At 41.7% G+C, this 21,612-nt stretch overlaps 1 protein-coding gene across 8 annotated transcripts in view; it reads right to left on the bottom strand.

Annotated features, from left to right (window-relative positions):
* FOXP1 (forkhead box P1) overlaps positions 1–21,612 on the bottom strand; it is a 455,797-nt gene that overhangs the window by 18,081 nt on the left and 416,104 nt on the right. For all 8 annotated transcript variants that reach the window (XM_042979417.1, XM_042979412.1, XM_042979416.1 and 5 more), the window contains one exon: positions 9,237–9,320. In XM_042979417.1, the coding sequence (XP_042835351.1) occupies positions 9,237–9,320 (84 nt within the window). The remainder of the gene's footprint in view (positions 1–9,236; positions 9,321–21,612) is intronic.

The raw sequence follows: 21,612 nt of genomic DNA on the forward strand, positions 1-21,612 counted from the left end.
TTTTTGCTTCATTTTTATTAAAACTAAACTTAAAATATTTATTTATTTTGAGAGAGACGGAGAGTGAGCAGGGGAGGGGCAGAGAGAGAGGGAGACAGAGAATCCCAAGCGGGCTCTGCGCTCACAAACCGTGAGATGGTGACCGAAGCCAAAAAAACCAAGAGTCAGACTTGGAATAGACAGAGCCACCCAAGGTGCCCCTAAACTTTTATTTAGATAGCCACATGCAGCCAGTGGCTACCACACTGGCTGGTACAGTGATAGGCTACTTCATAATGTAACTTCAGGGAGGGAGCCATCACAAAGATGTCTGGCCTATGACTCATATTAACAAGAATGGCACTGATCCAGTAAACCATCATTTAGTTACATCAGTTGGCAGAGACTAATCTTTGAAAGCTTTATGGGTAATCTTCACTAAACTCTAATAAATGTACGACTGGAATCTGTTAATTTAAAAGAAAAATGACATACAAAAAGATCGGAAACTAAAAATTTTTCTTTAGATTTCAAATCCTCAGTAATATGATCGAATCTATAGCATCAGGTCAGGAAAGGGGTTTATTTATTTGAAGGAGTATACAGGAAAATGAAGGAGTACTTCTTCCTTCCATTTAGACTTTACCTTGAAGTGCTTCTATTAATAACACTGAAGAAAAGGGCTTGTCCCCCTTGCCCACAATTTGTTCTCCCAGAAATGTAAGTCTGGCTATGATAAAGAACTTGGTTATTTTCAACATATTACCATTTACACATAATTGCTATCTCAGATACTTCTAGCCAGCCCCCAATCCAAGAAACCCACGCAAAGTAGGCTTATTTGGTAATGTTTTCTCAAACCACATTTCGAATCATTTAACAACATAAGTATTTCACCATTGCAGATGGACAAGGCATTATTTGTACAAGGTATTAAACATGAGATTCCTCCGGATTCATAAAGAGCCTATGAAAAGTTCGAATTTGTTGAGAAGACTCAACCTACCATCCTCTGGTAATGAAAAAAAGCCATGAGAACGCCTCCCGTATGTTTAGGGTGGTTCCATAAAAAAGCACAACGATATAAAGACGAGTGATGTGAAGAAAAGAAGGATCAAATGTCGTTAGGTAAATATTAATTGAAAAATGTACACATGGTACTGTGAAAGGAATACTGGGTTGCAAGCCTGTACTTGTGCTTGGCTTTGTAACTCCCCTCTTGAAATGCTGACTCTGCTAACGCCAGACCCTTCTCCCAACCCCCATGCCTGAGGAGAGAGAGCAAGCTATGGAGAGGACACTGCCCTTAACCCCCACCCCCCACCCCCCACCCCGGCAAGCTGGGTCAATGCTGGGAGCTGCTTTTTTATGAGCGCTGGAAACCTGACTTGGTGACACGCATTTGCAGACTAAGTGCTTACAGTTCGGAGGAGCAGCCATGGGATGGAGTGGAGTTGAGAAGCCAAGGGGGAAGGTTGGGGCTGACTTCCTCTTTGCCTTGGGCCTTAATCACTGACCAAGTACAGCAACAGTGTGTATAAGCATCAGCCCAAGCAACGGGTCAAGGAAATTAGTGCCTCAAAGGCTACTGCTCATAAATATACAGCTTTTAAAATTCAGATGCTGCTGGATGTAAGAATAGCCAAACACCCTGGAAAGTCATGGATACCATTTGTAGAAACCACTGTTGTAAATCACCTGCCGCTGCGTGATTTCACTGAGGTCTCATACCATCACCAGTAAGTGAGATGTTATTAGTCAACATTTTGCAGGTGAGCAAACTGAGGCTGTTGATCGATGAAATAACTTGCCTCTATCCTGAACCTGAACCGAAAGTCAGACACACGCTTGTGATGCCAGGCCCAGTTAATGGGAAAAATAAACACTAGCCTGTTTCATTTTTCTGTATGCTTATTTTTGGAAAAGATTCAGTGAATAGCTTTAATCCCCGCCTATAAATGACATTCAATAAATATCACTGAGCCAACAGAAGGCATCTGGAAGAGAAATGACAAAAACAGGGATAGAACATTTAACTGCTGCCCCTGAAGAGCTTACCATCAAATACAGACGCTATTCAAGGGAAAGTGTGCGTAACAACCGTAAAGCGATTCTGAGAGTAATTGTACTTCTTGGCTTTCCTTTTCCATTTAAGAACGGTACCCCTCAACACCGTCACTTTCTTAAACATGCAATGAAAATTAGAAACCCCACGGCCTCGAGAACTGTGCCTACTCCTGTCCCGTTTGGTGAGGAAGGGCACCAAGTCCACTCCACTCCAAAAACTCAAAACTCACGTAAACATTCAGCAAGTACAAATCCATCCTCTGGTGCTCATGTAGATCAGACAAGTCACATGGTACTGTGTCCTAAAATGTGAAAAGAATCGGACATCTGTGGCTTTTACCACAGGTCTTAACACCTGGCCTGCTTGTAGCCAAAAAGCAACAGTGCAAAGTAAAATCCCTCCAGGGTGAGCACAACCCACAAAGACCTAGGCAGTAGCGTTTTCTGGAGGCTGTTGAGCACAGGTAGCAAATGGAAATAAACACAAGCCAGAAGAGAGCAGAGAGGGGGCTTACCAGGCTTGACAAATGACACCGTGATTCACACCCACTGCTGGGCTGTCTCTAATAAGCCACAGAGGAAGCAGCCAATCTCAGCTAATTACCAGATAAAAATGTATTGTAAGGGTTCTAATTAGGAGACGCGGATGGAGGTGATCTAATGATTAAATGCTGTATTTGAGTGACCCCACCACCAATGTGAGGTGGTGCAAGATGTCACTGGAATATTTTGTAGAAACAGTAATTTTACTTCGAGGAGGGGAGGCAGTAATATTTGTAATGATGGCTGTGAGGTAAACTAATTAAAAGACAGTTCCTCCAGGAAGAGGGTGGCTGAGAGCAGCTGTGGCCATTCCACAACCAAGTGCCAAGTCTCAATAGAGGAACGGCAGTCAAGTGGAAAATTTCTGCCCGACCTCTGCCCTTGCTATTAATTTGCAGGAAAACTAATGACACATATACATATTCCCACAAAATTGTTCTAATTGCTAATTTGCCAAAGGAGCCCAGATTCCAAATTAAACATGACTGTAGTCTGTGAGGGAAGGAAGAACAAAAAGCTGTAAACTCCAAACAGGGGGTGCTTCGCCTTGTGAAATCATTTGAAGGCTGAACCAACAAGTTAATGAAATGTCAACCTTGTCAACTGCTATAGAAGTTTGTTAACTTTTAAACTTCTGTTTGATGATCACATGCTTGTCTTGAGGAGAAACCATCTTCGGGGAGGAAGGTCACGAGGGAGAGACAAGATGGAAGGGGGGGGAAGGATTCAAAACAGGCTCTGTGTTCAAACCAAACCTGCTCTTTTAATTAAGGTCTCTGAAAACAGTGGACACACACACACACACACACACACACAGAAAGAAAAAGAAAAATTAATTACCATCTTAGAAGAGCAAGTCGGGAACGGTGTGGGTTTTGCTATAATCTTGAAATATTCATCTTAATTGTAAACTATTAAATCTTAATATAATCATCAATTAGAAATGAAAGCATATGCGCTTCGTGTTTCTGATCATAGTTAAGGTTTTAAAAGATTATTTTTATTTATTTATTTTTTCTGGGGCATGGAGCAGGAAGGGATCCAACTGGGAGGCAGGGAGGGTTTCTTTTCCTATTTTTCTTATTGTGTCCATTTTCTATTTCAAAAGGAGTTGCTATGTTTAGAAAAGTTAGTAACTCATATTTTCTACATGGCAAGTTTCCGTCATGTGATGACTTCGGCAAAGATAATCGCTTTGAGGGTCTGGCCAGAAGTTAAATTCTTACGTCACTTAAAGTAGCTGGAGGGTTTTCTGTTTTAAATGCACGTGGGCTCTCGACCACCGGCTTTTCCCCCAGCTCACTTCCACAAGGACTATGCTGGGAAACTTACCCATCCCAACTACTGGGAGTCTGTCAGCTGCCTGCTACTCTACTGAGCCCTTTTCTCAAAGATTAATCTCGAGTTTTTAAACAGTAACCTCCTCTCTTCTTCTAAAGATGATGAGTCACTCACATTTTTAAAAAATAAACAAACCACTGATGTAAACCCGGGACAGAAACAGACTTGTTGTAAGTATTCCCATAAGAACTCATTTTTATTTTTGTTTGTGCTCTTGCCTCACATGAAAACAGATTCTGAGAACAAAAGGCAGACCTGAAACCCAAACACCAGGGGACCTAGCTGCTTAGTAGAGACTTTGAGGCTCACAGAACTCGTTTTTCTGCTCTTGTTTTACTGTCCTGAGCAGCTCGGGCTCGAGGCCTGCTTTAAACTGCACAGTGTTTCTAGACGCGAAAGGCTGGCGTTCGGGCGGGCCCGCCTTCCTGAGGCCTAAGGGGTGTCCGTGGGGCGGCTAGGACAGGGCACGAGAAGCTTTGGTTTGGTGTCCCAGCTACTGCACTGGGCCAGGCACTGGCAGAGGGCAGTGAATGAGAAAGTGATGGTACAGAGGTGGGGACGGGCAGGGAGGGCTTCATGAAACACGGTATATAAAAATAGCTTGTGTGTGTTGTGCTAGAGGATCTTTTATGGCTGCCTAATATTGTTTCTCTAGCCCTAAAGCAAGGCTACAAGCAGCCCAAAGGATCAGCCATTTCTTCAGGACTTAAAAGACCCCTTTTTCAGATGTGTGTGTGTGTGTGTGTGTGTGTGTGTGTGTGTGTGTGTGTGGCGGGGGCGGGGGGGGGGACACTTTGTTTTTACAGCAGCTAAAAACTATTTCATAACAGTCCTAATTGCTATGGTTGGAGGAAAAGAGAATGCATAAAAAGGAAAATGTAATACTGCATTTTGCTTCAAATATCCAAGTTCTTGTAAGTGTTTTATAACATTTTCATAAAGAAGGATCTACTACCTACGCTATAATTACTTGCCCACCAAATCTGAAGGAATGTGGTTTTTCCAGCATCAGGAGTTGTTCTCTGGTGTGCAGGAATACCCTGAAGTAATGTGTCCCTCTTGTGTCCTCAGTATTATAAAATACAATTTACAGGATTCTCCTGACAGATTATGAGAGGGAAGTCTTAAAAAAAAAAATCCTTAACAACTTAATAAAGTCCTAACACAGATAATGCTTCTTTTGTTGTTATTGTTTTGTCCTCTGAGTTACGCTTCCCTCCAAGGAAATAAACAGCTCAGCAAATTCTCCATGGAGCAAGCATAGAGACACGAACCCCCAAGCAATCCACTCTGGTGTTTACTTTGAGAATGTTACTGAGTCTGGAACAAAAGAATAGCCATCAGTCTCATCAGGATAGTTTACTACTGTCAGGTTTTTTGCTTCTCTTCACACGGAAAGGAGAAGAATCTTTTAAAACTCATGTCAAGAAAGGCTTTTCCCGCCGTGCCTACCCAACTGCTAGAATATACGGCTGCTCTGGGAAACTTTTACATATCCTTTTCCACGCCGGGCCCAGCCTTAATAAAATCAAAAGCTGACAAATAAAATAAATTAAAAAATGGAAAGCCTAGTTTATCTGATGTTGGCTGGCCCTTTGCTTCCTCCACACTGATCCCGTGACATGCCTTCCTCTCCCAGTCGCCTTCCTCACAGACACACACGCCCCTACTCCGAACCCAAGGAAAGAATCGCTGATCGGACTCCTTTCCGTTGCTTCCTTTTGAAGACTCTCTCAATCCCCGATGTAGGTGAGCCGTTCTAACGACACGGGCACAATTCATGCAGTGGGTGTGTGTGGTTGTTAGCTTGTCCCACAAGACTCCAAACACCTCAGTGGCAGGGAGGGGGCTCTATGCTTTTAGCAGCTTACTTCATAAATACTTGTTGATAAAATAGCTGGACTTTAAGTGCAGGAATTCCCTTTCCAAACATAACAGGCCGTGGGAGTCCTGGGTATAAATTACTAAAGGAGAGCTCTTTTCTGGTCTAAAGGATTTTATGGCAAAGCAGGAAGAGGTGCCACTGAAGGTGTCCGAGGAAAAGGAAAGCTGGGCACTCCTCCTCCAGCTCACCTATGCACGTCCCAGTGTGGGATGAGCTTAGAGCCAGGTCTAAACACTCGAGACTGTCCAGAGGTGAGCATATCCTCCAACTACCCACAGGGGAAGACGGGTTCCGCAACAGGGTCCGGGGAACGTGTCTGAGCGGAGCTAAGAACAATCCAAGAAGGTTGTGGCAGTTTCTCTGATGCAGTGCAACAGCGACCGGTTGGATGACTGGATACAACAAATGACATGTACCACCCAAATGGCATTCAGTGAAAAGCAACGTTTACAGCAAAGCATTCTATCACTTAGTGACTAAGAATTTTAAAATAAACATGCAGTTCCTTTTAAACAGAAACGGAAAAAAGAAAAAAAAAAAAACTTCATCAACTTACTGGCAAGGCTGTAACATGAAAGTCCCCATCTATGGTTAGATCTGAATCCTGATGACTGCTTATTTCAAATCAAAGATTCTAGAAGGATACATGGTGCATTCTATTATTTAAGGTGGAATAAATTAATTGCAGGGAAAAGGAATATTTTGCACCTGAGAATCGATCATCAGATAGCTCCGTATCCCTCCAGTTGAAAGAACCAAGGGTTTGCGAAACGCCTGTGCCTCCCCCGCCCCTTTTTGGCAAGGAAGTGAGAAATCTATGCAGAACACTACACGTCTACCTTTTATAATTAATTTCCCAATGCCTCACCTATACGTATTTTAATAATTCCTGATTTATAAGATGGTATCTGTAATAAAATTTTCTATTTTCCAATAAATGAAAAGAAGGCAGGTTCACTCCAGCAACAGAGTGTCACGCAATATCTGCTTGTCAGGCACCAATTTTTACTTCTTACATGTAAGTTAAAGGATAAGGAATTTATAATGCTGCCTGTGAAGGGAACCACTTTTCATACACAAATGTGATCTTTTTTTTTTCAAAGGGTAATACAACAGTACATTTACATAAACTAATCCAAACAATCTATGTATTTGACAATGGCAAACCTCACACAGACGGCCTATTGTTGGTTTACATCTTGGAGTTCTTTATATTGGCTTGTAGCGCTGCTCTAGCTGTCAAAGGTTTGACTTGGACACTAAATAAATGGTTATAGAAGTGCTGTGCAGCGATATTGGACTTCTTTGCAAAAGAAAACCTGCTGTGTATGAATTCAAAAGCTATTAATTTTTCAGTCAAAAATATTCGTGCCTATTTCTTTTAATAAAGAAATACTGTGCTGAACTACTAAGAGATAATGTTGACTAGTGGTAGAGAATTTTCAATAGAACAGTTAAAAATAAATTTAGTAGGAGGTCCCCTTCAAAGTTACAATTTTCTAGAATGTAAAACATTTTTTTTTTTTTAATACTAATCAAGACAAACCTTCCTCCCCAGTGCATTTCCCCCACGACTGCTTTTCCCTGTTTACTGGCTGCTTCACACTGGTCTTCATGGAGATTCCCAAGGGTCCTTTTGTGGCCTATGCAGGCTTACCTGGATGGATGGCCCTCTCTGCCAACACCCTGCCCCAGCACTCACGGAGCGCCCCATGGGGTTTCACAAATCCTTCTCTACTTTCATGCCTCCTCCTCCCAAAGAGCCCCATGATACAAAATGAGTACCTCCCAGAGTCCTGAGGCCAAACAGTATTCTATCATTGCTTTGAATCCATGGAGGAAGTAAGAGATAATCCCATTCTCTCCCCTATTACTAGCTTTAAAGACCCATACCCCTCATCCTGGGGAAAAAGCCATTCCAAACAGAAGCCACCTGAAGACTTTATGAGAGTTCCGAAGGCTATCGATTCCCTTAGCAGTTGGCTGTGCCCACTGGAAAACCCCATGAAGTCATTTCCGGGTCTTACCAACTTCCTAAACTGGGCTCCTATGATTACAAGAAGGGGCTGATGAAGTCAACACAAATGGCACAACTGACTACTCATCCCATTATACCCAATGGCCTAGGGCTTTTTGTTTCCCTTTCTTTTTGGTAGCCTACACATTCAGTCCTACGGCCATTTAGTGCAAAACACACGGAAACTAAGGGCTCTCTCCTAGTAAAAATGGATGCACAAAGTGTTTAATGATTTTATGTCCTATATCTCAGTAATGTGTTCTGTTTCAGACATTAATTTTGTCTGCCAACTGCATCTTGGCAGGCTACCATATTTGCTGGGTTAATAGTCTGACTCCGTTTTATTTCTATCATCATAAATCATACATATATGGGTGTATGTTTGCTTTATTTATAGAAAAAAATCAGTCAAAACAGATAAACCAATACTTTGCCATTACGCTGCATCATTGCATATTGATTAAAATTGCTGGTACTAACTATAGATTGTCAACGCTCAATTAATTTTCACACAGTGACTCCAAGCAAAATCAAATAAAGGCAGTGTACCTTTAAATTTTACAAATCTTAAAAATCAAGAAGCAAAGCACTCTCTCCATTTTGAATAATCAGTAGAAGCTACTAAGGGGATTTTTAGAAATATAAGTATATGAGAAATACAACTGTTAAAGAGATCAATTTATAGCAAGGAATGAGGCCCAAGACAGGATTTGGGGTTTAGAAACCATCCTTCTGCTTAGATATTAACTGTCTGTGCTCGGATGGCACTCTTCAAGGTTAAGGCAAAGGAAACAAGGCAAGAAGTAGGAGATTCCTAAAAGTTAAACGTAATTTCAACATACCATGTTGGAACTCCTAACTGCAAAAGAGTAATATTCACTTCTAACTCTCTAATAACCATTAGATGCCCTCCACAATTTTAGCTTCCAGCTATTCCAACAGTGTGCTTCCTATTTCTTATGTCTTTCCTCTGTGACCGTTAGACTGCACTGGCCCTCACTCCCTTTCTCATACCCGCAGTCTCTTGGCTAATGCAGGCTGAAATGCCCTTTTCTTCTGACTCCATGGTCTGGCTGTCTTCTTTCTGGGTTCACACCATTTAGAAAGACCTTTCCCCCTCCCGGCGACCTATCATATTTTCGTACCCTGGTACAGCATCAATCATCTGTCCCGAAGAGCTAGTTGTTGGGCCTCGTGGCCAAAGACCGATTCTGAATCATCCTCTACGTTGTGAAATGCCCTGCACACCACCCCCTTTATAGAAGGTAACCGGAAACACTCCACTGACTTATGTCCTTCAATACTAACAGCTGCCAGAGTAGCTTTTCCTGCCTCCTATGCTTAGGGGTGAGGAAGCAGCAAAGAAATAGTGTGAAGTTTCCCCTGGTGTAGCTCGGTACTTACGGGCTGAGGGGCGGCTTTGGGTTCTGTTGACTTCACGTGCAGATGGGTCATCATGGCTTGCAGGCGCTCTTTGTCTTTTGCAAGCTAGTAGGAAGAAAGTGCTCTGTTATTTCTTTGAATACAGATGCATTACTATTTTAACATCCAAAATGATACATATTCCAAATTAAACTATAGCACCATTGCACATGACAAAATCTTTCTCATTGCTTAATCGTTTTGAAATCTACACAACCATTGCCAAACTCGAAGTAACTGGAGGTGTCAGTGTGAGATTTCTCAACACAAGATGCATTAGCTTTTAACTGGGAAGTTCTAGACCTGCTGGCACCAAGGAGTCCCATGTAACACAGACAGCTAAAAGACAAAAACGTGAATCATGCCTATTAACCAATCTTATTCATGAGGAAGCCAAAGGAAAATGAGCTAGGTAGCTAAAACTCATAAATTCATCTTTTGTGGTTGTGGAAAAGCTCCCAGACACATGGGGACATTTATGCAAAATTAACTTCACCTTTCTTAACAGGCAGGCATGGATTAGCACAGTGCTGCGAAGCAGTGTTAGCCGGGCAAGCACAGGGCTACAGGAGATGACAAGTTCTTATGGTCAAGGGCATGGAGAACAAGCTTCGTCATTCATTTCCTCAGTATGTGAGCACCTACTATGTGTTAGTCCCATCTGAGCAAAAATTTCAGTCTTCTCATTGTACAGATAATTACCTTCTGACAGCACCCAGATTTTTCATCAAATGTACACTGGAGGCACTCAAATACTATTCACTGGATGCTACTTTCTTTATACGTGCCTCCAACCATTTTAACATGGTGATAGTTTTGATAATTTAAGACACCTGGGCAAAGGGGACATAGAATAATTGATTCTAGATAGTTTTGCCACCAGCATTTTTGCCACCAGCATTCTGGCCACACACCTGATCGTCCAGAAGACAATTTTACCATAAAGGATAAAATCGTGGCCAATAAGAGAGGGATGGTGAAGAAGGGCATAAGGGAACACACATAAAGTGAGTAACAAAATGAAAGCGATTCTCCTGTGAACTAAAAAAAAATATTTGGACGCATTCAGAAGATACAGTGGAGATGGTGGCAATAACAGCACAAATAACGGATTTTCTTTTGTGGATTCTACCTCGGCATTTCACCTAACTTCAAACTCTTTTCTTCGCAGTATCACGGTTTTTTGTTGCTTTGATTCACCCTCGTTAAAATTTCTTCCTTCATTAGAAGAGGCAAGGGTTTCCAAATACTAGAATATATGTTTGTAACTGAGCTCCGTGCTATGTTGTGAAAGCCTTCTACGCTGTTCTCTGTGCTCAGCCTACTGTCACATGTCCAGTGACAGATGTTCCAAAGTTCTATGGGAAACGGGGGCTGAAAACTCTGTGCCATGGTACACCCCAGCATGAGGGTTAAGATATACATTTGTACATTATATAAATGTAAAAATGGAAACACTTTGTCAGTGGAGAAATGAAACCAAAGTGTCAAACCAAACTGTCAACCAGTTACTTTTTTTTTTTTTTTTTTAATCTCTTATGGCAAAATTGCTTTAGGACAATTAGTTCTGTGGTAAAAATTGCTGCAACAAAGAGGTCTACGGCAAAGATGCTCTGGGCAAAAATACCAGACATGATAATAATTACCTCTGTAAAGTAAGTGGGAAGTATAGTTCCAAAAGATAAAGGTATAGTTAAGAGAAGGGCTGTGGAATTTTGGGGAAATGTAGACGTAACGAATGAGTGAGTGACAGAGAGAGAGAGAGAGAGAGAGAGAGAGTGAGTGGGCGGGGGGGGGGTGAGAAAACAAGCACGAGAGAAGGGTGTAGAGAGAGTCTTACTTAGAACAGCACTTTTATAGACCACTTATCCAAAATAATGCCTTTGAACTAGGGAGGGACTCATTTCTTCTATGTCACATAATTAACCTTAAATCTCTGAAATACCAATTTTGGGGAGTTCCTGGCTGGATCACTTGGTAGAGCATGTGACTCTTAATCTTGGAGTTTTAAGTTTGAGCCCCATGGTGGGTACAGAGATTATTTAAAGATAAACTCTTGAAAAAGAAAAAAAAGAAACCCCAATTTTTGGTAAGCTGAATTATTCCAAAATTCAAGTCAAATAAGACATTTTGTAAATAAAGGTGTTTTCTAAGAGAAAGGGGTGTTTCAGCATTTGGGCAAAGGCAGAGAGAGGGAAGGGAAAAGGTACAAAAGCAAGAGAAAAAGCTTTCGGCGTATCTTAACTGGATGACTCAGTCTCAAGCCATATCACATTTGATTTTTTTTTTTCCTTTTTATTCCCTTGTGGTGCAGGGAGGAATAAATTAAGAAGAAGGAAAAAGCCTTACAGTGTTAGCATTTATCTTTCCACAAACAGGAAATGAAAATGATACCATATTAGGAGCCACTTTATGTTATTCACCCTCTGTTCTTTAGTAAGTTATTGAACAGCCAAACTCAAAGATGCTCTGAACACATAATGCTAAAGGAATTTAGTTTTCCAAAGTGGCTCAGTTAGGACAATTAAATGTTAGCAATGGCATTTTTCTACAGTTATTTGTGTGTTTTTTTTAAATGTATTCTAAGTTTTTAGATGTTAGAACCAAAATATTCTTAGATTTTTAAAAAATGTTTTGTCTCAAAAGTTACCATGGGGCAAGAAGGAATGAAGGCATATATATATATTATTCGTTTTAAAAACAAGTAGTCTGCCATACTGAACATTAAGAATGAAAGGGTGAGAGGTGATATTTACTTAAGAGTCTGATGAATATTAACTGTGACTTAATTTGGAGGTAAGCATTGTCGATGTAGCAATTACCAAGACCAAGTAGAAGGAAATCCAAATTCCCAGCATCAAAAGGAATCCACACGTCTGTATTCCATCCAAATGTCTACCGTGCTGACCTTCTACTGCTCAAATGCAGTAACACCATGTCACAAACACATACCTAGAGTTTATACACACAGCCACATCCATAACCCTGGAGGTCACTGCCATGGGAGACATTTTCTCACTTTTCCATGAGAGTATCACTTAGAATTCATTGTCCATTGTCCATTACCCAGGTTCCTTATTTTGCCTTAAACTCAAGCCTACCATCCTAGCTCTGCTTTATTATAAAAGGTGGTTACAAGGTTACAGAAAAAAGGGCAAAAATCCAAGTTTCTGTTTTTCTCGGATTATTAGTACCAACTAGCATATAATACATTCTTGGATGGGTTTTGCCTTTTTACTGTATCAGTTGCAGCTCTAACTCTAACACAAATCCTTTTTAACAATTAAAGAAAAAAAAAACCCTGCCAAATTCACTTTTCATTCTTTAAGGCAAAAAAGCTAATCATTCACACCTATCGAAACCACATCCTCTCTCTACAGGGGCTGTCTTGCATTTTTAATACACCGGCCCTTCAAAAAGCCTTCAGATTCTTTATTACTTTTTATGCCATCATTCCACGAGCTCAGCATCCCCATCAATTTTCACGGCATCCTTTCATTATTATAATATGACAATACAAACATTTAATATTGCCAAGTATATATTCCAGCATTCCCTCATAAACTGAATCCCGTGAAAAGCAAAGAGAAGGAGGATGACAAATTTACTCCAAAGGTCAACTAAAAATTTGGCTGGCAAATTAAAACAATTTTTTGATGTTGTACTATCAGAAGAGAATTACTCTCTAAGAGTTTTCCTGGTGGACACAGGAGGGGTATCTGGTTTAAGAGAAATGTCAATGTGCCACACATTGAGGGGACCTGCTTGTGCAATGCTTATTCGCAGGTTGCCCCCCAACTTTGTAGAGAGACAGCACGGTGAAAATGGATGAAGGATGTGGGTACTATAATCAGACTAGGCTGGATTCAAATTCTGGCTCTGCAACTCTGAGCACATTATGTAACCTTTTTTAAAGTATTTAGTTTCTTCTTCTAAATATGGAATAATAATCTCTGAACTCTGAAGGGTTGTTTTGAGGATTAGATAAGGGCTTGCACATAACAAGCTTAGCATAGAGCCTAGTGCTTCACGAATATTCGAAAATACCTAACTTTTCTTTAAAGCAAAGTTAAGTCATTCTAGCCTATTTAGACTTCCACTGGTTGAGCCCATGCTTGGAACCTGGGCCAGCGTAACTCGAGTTCTCCAGAGTCTGAAGCTGGCCTCAACGCAGGGAGAATTTTGAGGTTTTGAAGAATGGAACGAAAGTGTAGGAAAGATGAAGCCCATTGCTTCTGGATTGATTTCCTTGGTTCTCACTGTATCTTTCCCTCATCCTAAGCAAACGCTTTTTCTCCCCTTGGCTGATACAGGTCATCCCCTCTTCTATTAGCCATGGCCCCAAATTAGGTTTTAGACAGTCCTGGCTGTGAAAGACTGGAATGCGTGTACTGGTCCAGACACACTGATAACCGCCAAAGGCTAGGAGCACCATTCAACATCTTCAAAGATAAAAATAAGGAGATTAAACTCATTCTTTTAGCAGAGAAAAGGGAACACGATTTTAGGTTCATTTAACATAACCACTTTATATGTTGTCTGGAGGACTAATCATTTTAAGCCCAATTTGGTGGTCCTCACTCGTGAGAAACAAAATCTGAAATAAATGAAGGATTCTGGATGTGTAAAAATGCCGGAACTACCAAAGGACAGATGAGAAGAAGGGACCAAGTCCCTCACTGGATTCCAAAGAAGCAAAGACTGTTATGGCTATTTCAAGTCCTCTCGTCCTACTCCTGCATTTTACAGTTGGGGAAACTTAGGCTCAAAGGGTGAACCTACCCAAGATCATGGAGCTGGGAAGGGGGCAGAAATAAGACTAGAATCCCAGTCATATGATGCCTAGTTGGACCTTCCCACCCTGGTGTGACTGTCAAAAGCACCTGGAATGCTAAATGAAAACACAGATCTCTGCCACTCTTCCCACCCCCTTGGCTGAACAATCACTGCAGAACCCCCAAGGGAGGGTGAGGCAAGGAGTTTCAGCAGGCACTCAACTAACTGATGAGCAGGGAAGTCGAGATTATTCCCATACAATGACGATCCCCAATTTAACTGACCGGGGTCTCAAGTAAACTTGCTAAGCCAAACACACCAAGCAAGGGGATGTGGGAGTAAGTTTTCATAAGGACCCCACATGTACGAGTTTGATGCAGGAGGTCTGGGAGAAAGGGCTCTCTTCCACGGTCTGGGTATGCCTTAACAGCAGCAGGTTAGTTTTATACACAATGACGATCCAAACAGAACTGAGCAAGACAGCGTGCATCCAGTCTTACGGGTCTTGAAAGTACGTATGATCAAAAGAAGACAAACGAGAAAACAAAAACAAAAACAAAAACAAACGAAACAGCGATGTGGAAGGAGAAGAAATCAAATTCTTCTGCCTGAGTATTTACCAAATAGTTATTTTCGACCCACTTTATCAAACTGCGGTCATTCACATGCCTTCAAAACTCAGCACCAGTGAGAACTTGTAAATGATTTCTTTAACACAACTGCAGCTCTCAGGTGGTAGGCAACCTATGGTTCATTTCACCCCAATGGAAGAATTCCCCTACTTTTATTGTACTCTGTCACCATCTTAACATTCCTTACGTGTTATTATTAAAGACTCTCTTGACATTTAAAGCAGACGCACACTAATACTCAAGTCATAGTCTAGGAATTCTAATGCTCCCAGAGTTAAGCAGGATTTTAAATTATGAAAAATAAGTGTCTTGGTTTTCAAAGGGGGACGTGGAAGTGAGAAACCCAGAGACTCTCTCTTCTTTTTCTTGGCTCCAGTCACAAAGCAGGGACAATATGCTGCTACGATGCCATTAGGACTTCTTCCCCACAGGCTCTGAGCTTACTTAGGGAGAGTCATGAGGCTCTGTGAGGCCACTGCTGTGAAGAACTGTTCGGGGTATTGCCTTGAATGGTGTTAGAAAGGTCCAAAGGGGGGACACATTACAGATAATATATTTGCAAAAGTCCAGGAAGCCAGTGTGCTTACAAACAGCACCGCTAATGGTACAGTAATCACATGTAAAGTCTCTGCGGTAACTGATTTGTGTTAGGCTTAATGTCTCCCTCTGCTATTGAAACTCGCACACTTTTCTCCCTGCTGACGTTTTCTTGGAGCTTACAGTTGCTGGGGTAGATGATTTACAAAACTTCCAAGTGATCCCTGTGTCACTGAGTTTCAGCCTTGCCCAAATGCCATGGATTGCTGAGGAGGGAGCTTCAAGAGGCGGAGAACAGGCATGGTCTCACAAAGCCAAGTTTTAAAACCAGTGATCTGCAACGCCTGGGTGTAGGCACAGAACCTCAACGGGCCATGATGACCCTGCACGAAAAGTGCAAGGCAGCAGTGCCATAAAAGGAGGCACAGGCTACACAGGCTGGGCTAGAATCCCGGGCGTTGCCCATTATTTGCCATTGGCTTTGAACAAATTAATGAGATCTTCTAAACTCCAGTTTCCTCATCGGTAAGAGGCGAGAGCACAGGGAAATATTTCTTTGACCCTGAAGAGCCAATAATTGTTAAGGTAATTACTGATTTGGTAATACCTTTTCAAAGGACAAGAAACGGCAGAAGTAATGGGACAGGACTCATGCTCAATAGATGTACGATGTGTAGTGATTTCCAAATGTTCTAATTTTCCTTTAAAAAAAAAAACCCCAACTTTTAGCATTGAGGAAATGGGGTAGTATCCACTCACAGGGGGGTTGTGAGGATTTAATGAAATTAGGGGTATGAAGTCCCTAGGACAGTGCCTTGGCATATAGTGGGAACTCAAGAAATATCCTTTCAAACGGTTTCCCAGGTTCTTTGTAAATTAAAAGCAGAACACGAGGCATGGTACAGATCACTTCCAAAGCCAATGGATTCAAAGCAATCATTCCATTTTGCCAGGAACGTTCCCAGTTGTGAAACTGGAAATCCTAAGTCCCAGGCAAGCAAACCGTGATGGCTGGTCACTCTACTTCTGGAGGAACAGAGAGATGAATTTAAGAACGAACACAAATTCTTCCACTCTCCTCCCTGACGCTACAATCAAAGCGAATCCTTAAACGGCTCTCTTGGCCTGCGATGTACTTGCCGTTGTCCCTTCCTGCGTGCCCTCCACAATGCTCCTGTGCTTCCTCTTATAAACTCTGCCCAGCGTGGAGTCAGAGACATGCTACTCTTCCTGGCCTGCTCGGCTGCACTTCACAGGAAGGAAGAGGCTGTCTTGCTCCTCTGCATCCCGTGCGCAGAATACAATAGGTAGTTGATAACTGGTGACCGAATGGAATCAAATTATTAAGGAAGAAAGGTCCCACCCCTCCACCACCACCTGCTGCCAGGACCAGGCTGATCATCCCCACTGGTTTGGATGGCTTCTTTTCCCCGTGGGGGCTTTTGACATTCACTTTAAAGGGTCTACAGGCTGAGGGATTGGAGGAAGCCTGTCTTGAGACCTGTCCCCTGACACAGGCTGGGCTGCGGACAGGAGCAAACACTGCATTTCCAAGGCTCCTTTTCTCTTTCATTCAAAACCCACCTTCGTACACCAGAGAGGATGTGCTGACAAATGAGCAAAGGTCACATGATCATCACAATATGTGTGGCCAGAAAAACAGATCTGCACCGTGAACGCCTCAGCTTTCCAAGAAAGGGAAATCCGTCAGAAGACTTTTTCTTGTCCGTTACATCAGATACTTTCTCCCTTTCCCAAGATGGAATTCCTATCCAGCCATTAAGATAACCTTCTGTGCCATCTCATTCACAGCTTAATGGTTGAGCCGATTCCTATGCATCTCCTGCCTGAGTGAGCCCAGGTAGCCAGATGAATATTTAAATCCCTAAACCTGTCTGGTCAATGGCTGGTGCTCAACTATCAAGGAAGCCTCAGGTCCCTCTTTACAGTCCTGCCCGTGGCATATGGGTGGGCAATTCCTCACCTCAACATTACTTCCAGACCCTGTGTCTATGCTCCCGTGTTCTGTGTGCACATTCATGACCTATGTAAGACCACGCATATCGATTATGGGAACATCTTCCATCTGCAGTTCTAACCTATCCCCTTGTCTTCAGAGCATCAAGAAGAGTGTGTCAAAAGAAAGCATCTAACAGATAAAATCTTAAAAGACACGCCCTCGCCTCAAAAAGCCATGTCCTTCACCCACATGATTGATGTTAGGTGCCTATGTGTACCAATTCTCTACAATGTTGGGCTCTGAGGTATACACGGGGTTAATCACCATCTAGTCCACTGCTAAAATTCAAAAATTTCAACTGACTTTGTAATAATGAAATGTGGTGAGAAATATTCAGAAAGGCCTACAACGCCCACTAAGATGTCTTTTTGACCCCTCTCCCCTCTGAGACCAGTAACAGAGTGTAACATGCAAACTGAATTAACTAGACATTCTCGGTTGTCAAGCTCCACATAACGGGCCCACCGCCAGGAAAACACGTATTATATATTTTGGTAACTTCCCACAAAAATAAAAGCAATACAAATGTGTCTCACACACAATGCTGATGGGATGGGTCTAAGTCAGACTTCATTGCCCGTCACCTTGATTTCTGCCTGGTTGCCTTAACTCTCAACATTGGAATTGTAAAGGCTTTTCAGGTGATTCAAGTAGAGTGTTGTACAGACAGCACCAAGAAAGGAAACGTCTGTAGCCACAATCCCCTGAGACTAACGATAGTTACAAAAAAAATTTTTTTTTCATCTAATTCTTGAGGAGAGGTTGATTTCAGCTAACAAACTGGGCCTTTGGTTTTAGGTCAGAGCTACGGTTTCTGGGGTTTAGCTCCAGGGGGCTAAAAATGGACAGCACTCAAGTGGCTTTCATTAGCTTTGGTCGTGTCTGGGGCTGGCTGACGGTGCCCTCCAGAACTCTCCTGTGGCATCCTTGCACAGCGATGCTCTAGGGTAGACATGATGAACCTCCACTGATCTATGATGTAAGAACCAACGTGAGCTCATTGGGCTTGTTTTTCTAATGGAGGTACACGTGTGACTCCTCTTCCAGATGTAAACACCACAGTAATTCTCTCTAAGTACTGCTGTGCAAAGTCCTTGCAGGTCTGGGTAGTAGGGGCTGTAGAACTGCTCCTCCTACAGTATAGGGAACACCTGTGGGTAACTGTTCAAACCTCTATTACTCTTTCCTGAGGTGCTAAGTGGTACAAATGTTTTTCAAATTCAAGTTAATAAATGATAATTCTGTAATATACTTGGATACTTGGAGGTTCAGGTATTTCCTGGTCTGGAAAATGCCTTCTTTAAGGCAAATGCAAGTAGTCAAGGAGTTGGTCATGTACAGGGCACCCCCTCTAGATGGGGTGATTCGTTAGCGTGCTGTTGACAGAATAGGGGGACGATGTCAACAGGAAATAAGAGGGAAAGGCCGTTCGAGCAAAAGGACACCTCTTCAACATATTCTTGCTGCTGCAGGGACCTGGTTTCCCCAATACCTCAATCCCAGTGGACACGCAACTGTTCATTACGTCAATTAAAAAGTACATTTCAGACATGGGCACATGAAACAGCAAACGTGACAGCACAAACACAGACATGCTGGACACGAGAGTAATAGGAAGCCCACAATGAGTGTAGCTACTGAGTATAATTGTCTCCTTGTCCCCAACTGTCCCGCATTCCAGCTTTATCTCAGGGCGAGGGGTCTTTAACTGCTAAACCTGTTAACATTGTCTTGTATATTTCATCTGCTTGAATAATAACTAATCTATTCCGGTTCGTCCCCTCTCTAGCACTGAAACTCTCTTCTGAGCATGTTTCTGGTATTTTCAAGAATCCATCAGCATCAGCTAGCTCTACCCAAGGAGTGGACATTGCCACTGGCAAATTACTTATTTACAGTCTGTTTCTCGTCTAAAATGTAAAAACCAGGAGGGCAGCCTTACTTTGTTCAGTGTTGTACCCTTTACTGGCTTCAGCAACGTTTCTGCCGTGTTTCTGCCATGTTCTGCCAACGTTTCTGCCATCCGGGCTCTGGATAATGTTTGCCAAATGAATTGGTAGATGAGCGGATAAACGAATGAATATCCATCAGCCTGCTTACCATGATTCCCAAGACTGACAAGTACTTGTTATATGAAGCTGCTGCTGGGCAAACTGGACCAGTGTGGTGACTAGAATGGTTTTATACACTAAGGCAAAGAAGGAACATGTAACAAGGGGTTAGCCGGCCTTTAGGTAGCCGAGACCCTAAGGGAACAAGTTGCAAATAATATGATGCAAATTGTTTTGTTTTGTTTTTTAATCCTCCTGAGCAGGGATTGTTTGGTATACTTCTGTGAGAATCAGCCGGACAGTAAATATTTTCAGCTCTGCAGGCCACAGGACTCTGTTGCACCTATACAAATGTTCTGCTGTGGTGCAAAAGCACCCAGAGATAACTCGTCAACAAACAAGTGTTCCAGTACAATCTTATGTATGGACACTGAAATCTGAATTTCACATAATTTATTCTTCTTTGGATCCCTCCCTCCCAGCTATTCAAAATGTAAAAACCTCTCTTAGCTCTGGGGATTTGGCTCATGATCTGTGGTTTGCCAACTCTGGCTCTTGACAAGCACCAGGCTCTCACTCTAACGAATCCCTCAACCTGTGAAGAAACCAAACCCTTCAGAATGACCCCGTCTCTTCCTCCATTAGAGCAAACTCTGAAGCAAAAATATTACAAGGACTATTACAGGTATCTACCACATAGTAACTTCTGCCCACATGATCTTCTTTGGTTCCTACACAAGTTGAAAACCCTGCCTTTGATTGGATTTAGGGCTGAAGGATGAAGGGAAATCTATGAACAAATGAAATCCGCAAATAATCAAAGAATCCCCTTAAAAGGTCTATAACACCGCCAGGCCACATCCACCAAAAAACAAGAAAGCTGCCAGGAGATAACCACTTGACTTACTGATGGTCTAACTCCTTTCCTTCTCTTGCCAGCTCTTGGGGAGAGTGAGGAATAATGAATAAAGTAGATCATCAGTTTCGGAGTAATGAACAATGGCCCCACAGTCAAATCTGGATTCTGGAACAGTTACTGGGGCAAACCATGACACTCGGTCGAACACTTTATTCTAGCTGAACATTAAGAATTTAAGTTTATCCACTGAATAAATGCAGGAACTTGTATCACTTCGTAACCACCACTACGTAAAGATTTAGGTAGCAATAGCCATATGGTTTGTTCTGTTGAAACCAATTTTTAAAGGGCTTATCACACATCAGTAAGAAGTGAACTTTGGTGGGGAGATAAATAACACTATTGTTTTGCTTCTGAATAAGCGTGCTAAATTTAAAGATGTTTCCAAAGAGTTATGTAAAAATTTGGGGATTTTATGACGTGCCCTTAGCCTGTATGAATATCCCACTGTTCTAGTAAGTTCTTATCTTGTAGTGTGAATGGAAAAATATTAACTAGCTAAAGAAAATCACTTTTGAGACAATCTTACTTAAAAAATGTAATTTGTCATATAAGATGATAACTAATTTAAAAAAATCCTCTCTATCCTGAAAAGTCACAACAAAAAGTTTAAGTGTGTTTTGGCTGATTTTTCTCTGCAACTATTTGAAGCTGTAAATGACTTAACTCAGTAAAATTCCAAATGTAATTATCTTCTGTACTTAGCCTAGGGCTCTCCATATATCTCGGCATTGCTGTCTTGCATACAAAATAGGCTTTTCGATGGCTGGTAACAATATAATGTACAACATTGTTTTAATTTCCCCTAGTCGGCTAGCCTCTTGCCTACACTAAGCCAGCCAGAGGAAGAAGCCACAGTGGGTCATCAAGCACTCAAAAGCATTTTGGAACTCGGTTGCATAAATGGGGTTTGCAGGGTCAGGCTTTTGCAATTGTACATTTTAATAATCTCCATTTCTGACCCAATTTTTACTTTTAGAAACTAATTTTCTATTAATTATACCAAGAAGGGAATTATTGTTAAAATATGGTGGTCCGTCAACAAGTGACATCAAAAGTGGAACCCACATTTAAAAATGCCCCCCATCCCTCACAACTGTGATCCCCAGGAAAATCTGCAGACGTTTATTTTCTATAGTCACAAAATACATTCAACATGGCCCAACAAACTGCCAAAAATAAGATTATATATATGTGTGTGTGTGTGTGATATGTATATATTATATATATGAGATATATATATAATGTATAACATTATACATACATTATATATATATATATATATATATATATATATATATATATATATATATATCTCAATACGTGCCTGTATGCATGTGTGTGCATATTTAAAATATTTAAATTGTGTGCACTGACAGGAGGAATAAATCCACATGCAGCTTCTACCTTAACCTCAGACAGC

The sequence above is a fragment of the Panthera tigris genome, chromosome A2 (assembly GCF_018350195.1).
Source record: "Panthera tigris isolate Pti1 chromosome A2, P.tigris_Pti1_mat1.1, whole genome shotgun sequence".
NCBI lineage: Eukaryota > Metazoa > Chordata > Mammalia > Carnivora > Felidae > Panthera > Panthera tigris.